Source organism: Chrysochloris asiatica, unplaced genomic scaffold, assembly GCF_000296735.1.
Source record: "Chrysochloris asiatica unplaced genomic scaffold, ChrAsi1.0 scaffold00014, whole genome shotgun sequence".
Taxonomy (NCBI): Eukaryota; Metazoa; Chordata; class Mammalia; order Afrosoricida; family Chrysochloridae; genus Chrysochloris; species Chrysochloris asiatica.
In genome coordinates, this window is record NW_006408532.1 from 14,934,454 (window position 1) to 14,945,769 (window position 11,316).

Genomic DNA, 11,316 nt, shown 5'->3' on the forward strand with positions numbered 1-11,316 from the left:
TGCTGTGCATAAGGTCATTATGGGTCTGTACCGACTCGATGGCAACAACAACCACCACCACCACCCTCTAGCTTGTGAATAATTTGCCCCCCTACTATCAAAGGTTATTTCTTTATCTGGAAAATATATTTAAATTTTTTTTTACAACATTGGTCTCATACAATATTTGTTCTTTTGTGATTGACTAATTTCACTCAGCATAATGTCCTCCAGGTTCAACCATGTTATGAGGTGTTTCATAGATTCATCATCATTCTTCAGCGTTGTGTAGTGTATTCCATTGTGTCTATGTACCAAAGTTTGCTTAACCATTCTTCTTTAGATGGGCATTTAGGCTGCCTCCATCTTTTTTACGTCTCATGTAGACAGTATATTGAAGGATCCTATTTTCTTATCCATCTGTTCTCATTCCCCCCTCATTTTGCACCAAAGTGCCCTCACGAAAGCTTGTACGTCAGCCACTTCATGTCTTTGTAGCGCCCCCATTTTTGATAGCCAATGTCTAAATTTCCCTGTCCCTATCAATCTAATATACTGAGGAAACAAGTTTGTTCCTTGATATGAAGAATCTTTGCATTCTGGTTGGAATTTTGAGTCCGTATATTCATGGACAAAAGTCTAGTTCATCAAATTGTAGCAAATTGCACTTGTTCTCAGCAAACATCTTCATCTTCTTTCTTTTGAGATATGGTCAACTCACCATCCATTTAAGTCAGATGGGTACTAGCTGCAAGTCTGGGAGTTCACATACCCTTTGGTGAATTTTCTGACAGCAGATTAAAGGAAATGAATATTATAGTTGTATTTTTAAAACATTAAGCACAAAATAAAACTTTGACTTGCTACATATCTTCAGTTTTTGAATTAAAGTAAAAATATCAGATTGTTTCAAGTGTTAAAAACAGGAAATTGCCATTAGGCATTTGAATTCAAGAAAAATATTGTTGTGAAATCTAGATATTTAGTTCATTTATGGATTCTCCATCACCAAAATTTGGTTTGAAATTATTTGCACGCTAATCCCCCCACATACATATACACAAAGCCCACTGCCATTGAGTTGGTTCTGACTCATAGTAGTTTTGATATATTCTATTCTCTACTATCCTGGCGTGGCACTGTAAGATAAGCACTCAGCAAGGTCAGATTGAACCACAAGTTCAGCATTTCAAACTCACCAGTGGCTCCTTGGAAAACCCTATATAGGGTTGCCATGAGTCGGAACCTACTAGACGGCACTTAGCAACAACAATTATCTACTATAATTAAAAAGAATGAATTATGTTAAACCTTATTTTATTTAACAGACATGTTTGAAAATTGCATGTCACATCATATTTTTCCACAGATATTCTTATGTTAAATGTGTACTGTTGCTTTTATTTTTATTACTTCCACTGACAGATTTTTCTCTCTAGTTCATTGACAATCTAAATGACAAAAAATTTGTGAGGTTCTGTTTTTAAAGGAATTTGGGGATATCTTTCCATAACATAAAGCAAAAATACATTGTTTTTGTAAAGAAGATTTTCTTCTCAACTATGCTTAGTAATTTTACCTCCTTATAATTTAGGACATATGATACCTGTGAAGTTTCTCCTGGACCCCACTTGAATATGATTATTGGAGCTAATGGAACAGGGAAGTCCAGCATCATGTGTGCCATTTGCCTTGGATTAGCTGGCAAACCTGCTGTCATGGGACGGGCAGATAAGGTAGGTTAACATAAGAATTTTTTTGTTGTTGTTATTGAATTCAAAACTACCAATTACTTTGAATCAATCAGTGCAAACCCATTTCTGCATATCTGTTCTCTGAATATAGCAAATGTATAGTGCTATAATGTGAGAAATGTGAGGTTGATAGGTAGAAAAACTAAGAGGAGATTTTCATTTCTGGAAGTATTTTTGACAATTCAATGTGGCTTTAAAAATTTCACAGAAAAATTGAATGAAAAGAGAATGGAGTTTTTCCACAAACTTTTTGAAGGCCCATTTTCTATCTAGAAAGTTCTAACATGTTAAAATTTGAGTCAGATAATATAGTTGTAACTACATGGCTTGGTTTGTGGAAAGGTGGGGGAAATGTGCTAAAGGCGAACCAAAATAATGTGAATCTGAAGAGGTAAGCAGACTGACCTTGTTTCCCCAGAAATATTTGTTGATACCCAATTCCTTAAAGTCTGACTTTAAACTGGTTATAGAAAGTTGGGGGTGCTCAGGATAGGGAAGATAAAACCCAAAGCCAAGCACTTTGTGTAGCTGAAATAAGAATAGCAAAGAATGAAACAGAGAGGGTTACTTGTCTTCTGTTATCTCTCAATGGATTAGGGGAAAAAGAGTTCTTAACTATAAGCTTTAACACATTTGAGGCTAGAAATCCTATTAATTTAAGGTTAGAATTCATGTAATCGTTTACAGTGAAATACTTTTTATTTATTTTGTTGTTGAAAATCTCACAACAAAACATACACCAACTCAGCAGTTTCTACGTGTACAATTCAGTGACATTGATTCTATTCTTCCAGTTGTTCAACTGTTATCACCTTCCTTTTCTGAGTTGTTCTTCCCGTTAGCCGGAAGGCTCCTGTCTCGTCTTAGGGTTATTGTTGTCACTTGGATCCCTTGTAGGTAGTTCCTAAGAGAGCATAATGCTCAAGGCAGACCCTTTTTTGTTTTTTAACTAGTTATGCTAACTGTTGTTCGCAGGGGATATTTTTGGGTTTAAGATATAAAGATAGTCTCAGAGCAATAATTTCAGGAGTCCATCTAACCTTCATGTTTCCAGAAGTCTGGAGTCCATGAGAATTTGAAATTCTGTGCACTTTCCTCCTTTTAAGCATGATTCTTCTATGGAATGTTTGATCAAAATGTTCAATAATGATAGCTGGACACTATCCAGTTCTGATCATGGCAAAGGTAGTAGTTGTTTGTGGTGGCCACTAGCCACATTCCATATCCTTCTCCTTCCTGACTCTTTCCTTTGTTGTTCCAGACAAATAGAGGCTATGAAGTTTTTGGTTGTACATAGGAAGCCTTAGCAACTACTTGGTTTTTTGTTGTTGTAAATACATCTGTCTTGGTTATTTATTGCTGCTATGATAAGTAACCCTGGTAACATAGTACATTAGTGGATTACTAGCTGGACTGCTAACCGCAGGATCAGCAGTTGGAATCTACCACTCGCTCCTCCGGAGAAAGATGAGGCTTTCTGCTCCCGTAAAGATTTACAGCTGAGGAAACCCTAGATAGGGTCACTATGAGTCAGAACTGTCTCGGTGGTATAACAACTGTCATAGCAGAAATAATACAAGTGTGTGATGGTTACAAAAGAAATTTATTCTTTCACAGTTAAGGAGACCAGAAGTCTGAATTCAGAGTGCCACTGTAAGGGACGATTTCTCTTTCTGCTTGAAGGTCCTATCTCCTCTCAGCATCCCTTGGAGAGCTCCTTGTTTTTTAACACCAATTTTTCCTGGGGTCTTGGAGATTCTCAGTGTGGGGAGCCCAGGTCTTAAGAACTCAGCTCTTTTTTTCTTGTGGTCATCAGGTTCCTCTAATCTCTGCTTGCTTGTTTAATCTCTATAGAATAAGCACTCGTCCTTAAGGTTGGTTTGAACCGAAAGGTTGGTGGTTTAAACTCACTAGCCACACCTCAGAAACCCTGTTATATACAGGGTTGCTGTGAGTTGGAGTGTACTCCACGGTACTTAACAACAACAACTACAACATACCTTGAATGAGATTTCTAATCTTATAGATTGTATCCTGCCTCATGAGTATCATAGAGATTAGGATTTACAACTCTTTGAATAATTGCATCAGATCACAAAATGGAAGGTAGTAACATAATACTGTGAAGTTTTACAGGTGTATAACTTATTGACAGCAATTGTAGTAATCATCTGTAACCAACACAAACTAAAATCTTAAATTGCCATTTTAGTTTTAAGTGGTACCAGTTAGTAAAATTTCCAGGTATCTGGCAGAAGCAAATGCAAATTCTTCACTCCAGTCCTCAAAAGAATTCTAGCAAAGTTGTAAGAAATTCATATATCCATACTTAAAAATGAGAAAGCATGGGAGGAAATGAATCACCAGAAATAGCCAACAAAAACAATGGAATACAGAATCAGACTTACAAAGCTTACAGATACTAACTAGAATCATCAGGTAGAGAATAGTAACTAAGTGGATTTGGTATGTTGAATACAAGTATAAACCGCAAACCAAACTTACTGAATAGAATTGTTTGTTAGGGTTTCCAAGGCTGTAAATTTTTATGGAAGTAGACTGCTTGATTTTTCCCACAGAGAGGCTGGTGGGTTCAAACTGCTGACTTGTCAGTTAGCAGCCCAGTGTTTAACTCACTCATTGTTGTAAGCTTAACAAAGGAATAAGTGACAGAAAGATTCTTCAGATTTGAAAAAGTATCTAGTAGAATTTAAAGAAATGAAAAATGCATTACTTGAAGTGAAACTCTTTGACAGGAAAAACAGCAAAGTCGAAATACTAGGAGAAAATTAGTAAACTGAGAGACCTGAATATGTTTCTTAAACTGTAAAAAAAGATTTGTTCCATAAAAAATATCTAATCGAGTGAAGATATATAATGAATAAAGATAATCCGGTGTGCATCTTATTGCAATTTCAAAAGCAGACAATGGAGACTAAGGAAGATGCCAGTATTCTCTATTAAAGAGTAAATATTGAAAAACATAAATTCTCGCATTATAAGAAACACAATAGATCTTGGCAGGAGAAATGAAAGAAATCCCCGCAGGCATGCATTACAGTGAATTACAGAATACCAGGTACAGAGATTTTTAAAGCAGCAAAAACTACAGAGTAACCAGAATTAGAATAAGAACTGACTCTTGGACGTTAGAAAAGAGTGGAATAGTATTCTCATATACCTCGGAAACCCTGTACAGGGTCGCTATGGGTCAGAACCGACTCGATGGCACTTAACAACAACAACCCAAGAAAGCAAGAGCCAATCTATATATAATGTGCTGGACTGCAGAGTCGATCTGAACCACAGAGTCAGCTATTCAAGCTCACCAGCCATTCCTCAGAAACCCTATACAAGGTCTCTATGGGTGGAACCAACACGATTAGCACTCAGCAAGTAATATCTTTACAAAATTGTTGAGGCACTTCTGACTCATAGTGACCTTGTGTAGGGTTTCTGAGAAGTGGCTGGTGGGTTTGAACCACAGACCTGTTGTGGCACTTTTTTTTTTCCAACTTTTTATTGTTTAATTTTCCCAGCACAACTGCTCAGTGAGTGAAGGTTTACAGAGTTATGTATATTAAATGAGAAAATGTATTCTAAGCAGTAACACAGCAGCATGTGTTGTTGTTGTTGTTAAGTGCCAATTCTGACCCATAGCAACCCTGTATAGGGTTTCCAAGGAGCAGTGAGCTTGAACCGCCGACCTTTCAGCTCAAACGATTTTGCAGTCTGATGCATTAGCTCACAGCGCCACCCCAAATCCACTGCTATCGAGTTGATTCTGACTCATAGACACCCTATAAAAAGTTTCTGAGACTGTAGATCTTTATAGGAGCAGACAGCCTCATCTTTTTCTGGAAAGCAGCTGATGGATTTAAATCATAGACCTTGCTATTTGCAGTCCAGTGCCTAGCCCACAGTGCCACATGGTAACCCTATGTATAATAAATGAAGCATTGAGCTGGATAACCTGGTTTTAGATCTTTGCTCTGAACTTACTTTGTCACTAGCTTTATAAAAAGCTAATTGCCTAATCCATAGGAGGTTCAATAATTGTTAACTAATATTATTGTTGTTATTTTGGGGAGGAAACGTTGTTAGGTGCTGTTGAATCCATTTTGGCACATAGCTATTCATGTGATAGCAGAACTGACCCCTAGGGTTTAGTCTGTCATCCTTATAGGAGCAGCATGCCAGGTCTTTTTTCTCTACAAAGCTGCTAGGTGGGTTTGAACTGCTTATCTTTTGGTTAGCAGCTGAGCACTTAACTATTGTACCACAACGGAGGGACCTAGATCTGGAAGTTTACATTTACAAAGTAATGATGGGAATGGGCGTACAAGGAACTTACTGACAGGATTTTAAGCTGATAAATAATAATGACTGTACTAAATCTCTGATGTTTCCACCAGGAATGTCATCACACACCTCACTTTTTCATTTTTATGTCTTAGGTTGGCTTTTTTGTGAAGCGGGGATGTTCGAAAGGCAAGGTAGAAATCGAATTGTAAGTGTTGAAGGTGCTCAAACCAGTTTTTCCTGTGTAATTTCTTAGTTAATGTTTATTTTTTTCTGTTGATGTTAGAAGAGAGTAGTAATATATTACAGCATGATTAGGAAGAATATTTTAAAAATATACAAATATAAGCTTATTTTTTTGTTTTATTTTTTCATTTTGCAGACTTCAAAAATCTAACTTGTAAGAATTTTCTTTTGGAAACATCTTAAGGAAGTTATAAGTTACTGAAATAGAAACATACCAATGTTAAATATACATACTGTTAAAATATTTTTCACAAATTTAAATATCAAATATCCATTGGCTTTGAAAATATGAAAGTATATAAAGCTGAAAATGAAAGGCTTTTCCTCGCCGTAATTCTACTTCTAGAACTAACCATTTGAACAGTTGTGCAAATAACATTTACAACAAATACTTGATATTTCTATCACCATATTCCATTTCTTTCCTCAAATAAATGGATAATGTATTATGATATTTAGTTTTCCTTCAACCTAGCTATTCCCATTATACCACCATTTCTGATGATTCAGGGATGGAACAAATTTACCAGCTTTGATGTATATACTTTCTGTCTTTTATTCATAAATATTCTCATAATTTAGATGAGTGTCATTTTTATAAAGGTAACTTTTCTGTATAGTAGCTTTTATAGAGAGTCATACAATTTTTGAGATATAATACATTCCTTAATGATCATATGCTAACTCTATAATTTTATAGGATATGAAGTTCTGATTTTTTATTCAAAATTTATTAGTTTTAGTTTTTTTAATGTAGAGATGAGAAATAGGCTCATATAACAATAAAATTAATTTTAAAAAGATTACGTACAACTTACTAAAATGTAAAAGTAGAATTTTACTGAAGAATACAAAACTAAGACCTGCATAGAGAAACATAACATTTTTCAAGAAGGATAAAATTATTGTCAGTAACATGTCCCTCCTTCTAACCAGAGGTTTAACAGGTAAGTTTACAAGTTGAATCTAAAATTCATTGGAAAGAAGAAATGCACCAGGAGACCTAAGACATTTTTTTAAAAAGCAGAAGACTTTCATGTACCACATGTGAAGTATACTATTCTGATTGATATAAAAGTGTGTGGTACTGGTACAGAAAATTAAAGGAGCAGACTTAAATGTATATGAGAAGGTATGAGTAGATTTCAGTATTTTTGAGAATTTAATGTATTATGAAGGTAGCAGTTTAAGTACAGGATAGCATTTAAATAATAAATTGAGTTGAGGCAATTCAGTGTTTTTTAACTTTTTATTGTTAATTGAGTGAACGTTTACAGACAGATCATCAGTTTTACATTCAGCAAAGCATATACTTTGTTTCATCTCAATGATTACAGTTCCATTTATGAAACAACAGTTACCCTGCTTTTCCTCCTTGTGGTTCCTATTTCCATTCTATCCACCTTCCAATTCCTTCTCAACTTTGTCTCAATGTTGCACTTTTGATTTTGAATGATTGACCATCCCATAGTAAGCATACCTTACTAGTGTTGTTGTCTCCCATATACCTGTCTACTGCTTGGCTAAAAATGGGACCACAAGAGTGAGATCCTTTCCAGACCTGAAGGGTGGTTGAGGGCCATACTCTCAGGTTCCTCCAGTCACTTTCTGACCAGTAAGCCCAGCCTTTATTATTATTATTATTAGTATGTATTTTGAGTTTTGTTTCATATTGTTTCCTACTCCGTCTGGGACTTTTAATTTGATCCCTTTTAGAGCAGTTGTTAGTGGTAGCCAGTTGCTGTTTAGTTCTTCTGGTCTCAGAGTTGTGGTGACTCGTGTTCATTTGTTCCATTATTCCGTTGGACTTACTGATTCCTAGCATCTTCAATTTTCATCACTGTTCTTTCTTCTGCACACAGAAGGAACAATAGCTGCACCTTATGAGCTTTTAAGATCCCTGATGCTGCTCACCAAAGTAGGATGTAGAACATTGTCTCTATAGACTGTGTTGTGCCAGATGACCTTTGTGTCCCCTTAGACTTATTATCATCCTGAGCCCCCAGGCCCAGCAACTCATTTGTCTTAAGATGTAATATCTAAGAAGTTGTCACCATTTTGCTTGCTGTATGCTCCACCACATTCATAAGTGTATTTGTAGGAAAGGTAAATACCCATGTACAAGTATCTTCTTTGAAACTTTTATATATTTGTGGTATAATCCCACTCTTCCTTCCATACCCATCATTCAGCCTGTGTCTCTGTCCATGTATTTGCCCACAGAACACTGTGGTTCCAAGGTAGTGTATGTATCACTAATTATCAAGAAAATCAAGATACAGTAATTTTGATATCTTTTTCTTTCATCTTGGAAATTTTTAAAAATAGTGTTTGTTGTTGGGAAGGTATAGGTAGTGGGTTGTACAATGTCATGAATTATTGTGAATTGTTGATCAGTGAGGTTGGCCCAGGATCGGACATTGTTTCGTTCTGCTGTGCATGGGGTAGCTATGAGTCGGTTCCGACTCGATGGCACCTGACAACAATAACATTGTTAAGTGCTGTCAGGTTGATTCTGACTCATAGCAATCCTATATAGGGTTTCTGAGGAGCCAGTAGTTAGCAGTCCAGTGGTTATTCTACAGTGCCACCCCAGATTATTCTTCACTAATTATCAAGAAAATCAAGATATAGTGATTTTGATATCTTTTTCTTTCGTCTTGGAAATTTTTTAAAATAGTGTTTGTTGTTGGGAAGGTATAGGTAGTGGGTTGTGCAATGTCATGAATTATTGTGAATTGTTGATCAATGTAGAGACAGTATGGAGTCTTGGTGTGGCACTGTGGGTTAATGTGCGAGACTGCAAAGCCATTTGAACTGCAAAGTTGGTGGTTCAAGCTCAACCTGCTTCTCAGAAATCCTATACAGGGTCGCTGTGGGTTGGAACCGACTCGATGGCACTTAGCAATAAAGTTTGGAATGTACATTAAAACATTCACAGAAGAAATGCTAAATGGGCAGTTAGATAACCCTGTGGTTCATGGAGAAGTCTGGGTCAAAGACAGTACATTTTGGGGAGCTGTCAGTAGCTCTGAGTGGATGATATCAAGGAGGAAGGTATGAGTATCAATAAAAGAAAACAAAAGATCTGAGAAAACCTTGTTGCACTGCAGTATCTATAGATTACATAGGAAAACCTAGGAAAGGAGATGAGAAGAATTTGCTGGTAAATCATAATATACTCGAAAAGCAAGTAAAGAAGTTGTGTCTGGTACCTATTTGCAAATATTAAAGTGAGGATAAGGGGCTTACATTTAGAAATAGCAATGTTGAGCTTAACCTTCATTGGATTTTGAGCAGGTGGTATTTACTTATTGCCATTGAATGGTCAGAGAAGGCTTGTTCACACTATTTTTGAACTGAGAATTGACTGATGAGTCAACCATCATCAGACTCGGGAGACTGAGCACTTTGTGCAAAGGCTCTGAAGTAGAAATAAGCTTGATGTTTCTGTGGGAGAGTGCCAGTGTGGCTGGAGTCAAATGAGGTACTTGTTGGAGAGTTTTGGAAACTACTCTTTATTTGATTGGGAATATTCTTTTCCATTCCTAATTGGGATGTTTATGATAAATACCTTATGAATTTTATCAACATCTGTTGAGTTGGTCTTAATTATGTTAATGAATTAGATTAATTTTTCTTAAGTTCAGCCAACCTTACTTTCTTAGAATTAACTCAATACGGTCGTAATTTTATTAATGCCATTTGTCTTTAAATTTTACTTAACCTGCCATTAATACGGTCAGCAGTTTGTTTTTTTAAAAGTTTTTCTGATTATTTTCTTTCATGTATTTAAAGATTTCTGTATCCTTTATAGCTCATTTAATCAAACATAGCTGACTTCTTAGTCTTTTAGATAAAGAATTTAGTTAACTTGTAATTATGCATTTATTTGAAATTATTTGTATTGCTTTATTTTGTGCTTTTTATTTGTACCACATTTCTGTATTTCTTTTCTCTCTTCTCTCTTTGTGTCTTAGTTAGCTAGTGCTGCTGTAACAGAATCCAGGTGGGTGGTTTTAAAGTACAGGAATGTATAGTTTCATAGTTGAAGAGACTAGAAGTCTGATTCAGGGAAGGCCTTTTATTTCACAATTTCAAGCCATAGTTTGAGAATGAGAACTTGCCTTAATGGTTCCTAGTAGTAGTGGTGATAGAATACTTCAAGTTTATACTGATGCTGAGATTACAGCCCTTTGGGGGTGGTTTTCTATTCCATTCTCCACTTCTGGTAACGCTAAATGGTCTGCAAAGTCCTTCCCCAACCCAGTCCTAGGAAATCATGAAATATTCACCTGGTTGAGCACTGCCATTGAGAACCAATTTGATTTTTTTGTTACTCGGTTTCTACCTTCACTGGGATTTTGGCTAGAGTTCCTGGCTTTTGTGGTAATGCATGAATGCATCGATGAAGATGTTTTAATTTTTTTATCTACTCACTTTAGTTGCTTATAGCAGGAGGATCAATAAGTGTCCCTCATTAGGCATTCTTCTGCAAATGAAAGTTTGAGACTACTTTTTTTAAAGTCCTAAATCTTAACTGTTTTGAAGTGTTATGATTACAGTATAATCTGTATATACAACATTTACAAATTATCATTGTTATTTAGCCATTGGATACCAATAATTTATCTTTCTACCACATGCTGCTGATTCCCAGTGAAGAAGATGGATGAATAGATGGGAGGTGTGAAGCAGTAGTACTTCTAAAAGCAGGAAATAAGTAAATACCCTTCTTTCAGATTCTATATTACTTAATGTTCCTTATCACCATGTGATGTATTCCCCCCTGAATTCAGAGTGGACAACATATGGAGGAAGCCATGGCCACTTAAATGGGCAGGGTGGTTTTGATTTCTGGAAATGTTTAGACAAGAGTCAGTTTCATTCATTTTCGAAGTAGAGGGACTATCAAGGTTTAGCTGCTTTATACTTTAACTCACCACACCTTATTTTGAATTGCAGTCAGTGCATGTGACTAAAGATTAACATAATAAATAAAAGAAACCTCAGATATTAGTGTTAGGGAATTAAT

At 35.9% G+C, this 11,316-nt stretch overlaps 1 protein-coding gene across 1 annotated transcript in view; it reads left to right on the forward strand.

Moving 5' to 3' along the window:
• The window catches only part of SMC5 (structural maintenance of chromosomes 5), a 104,522-nt gene that overhangs the window by 6,943 nt on the left and 86,263 nt on the right, over positions 1-11,316 (forward strand). The window contains exons 2-3 of the mRNA XM_006834913.1: positions 1,574-1,715; positions 6,191-6,243. Of these exons, the coding sequence (XP_006834976.1) occupies positions 1,574-1,715; positions 6,191-6,243 (195 nt within the window). The remainder of the gene's footprint in view (positions 1-1,573; positions 1,716-6,190; positions 6,244-11,316) is intronic.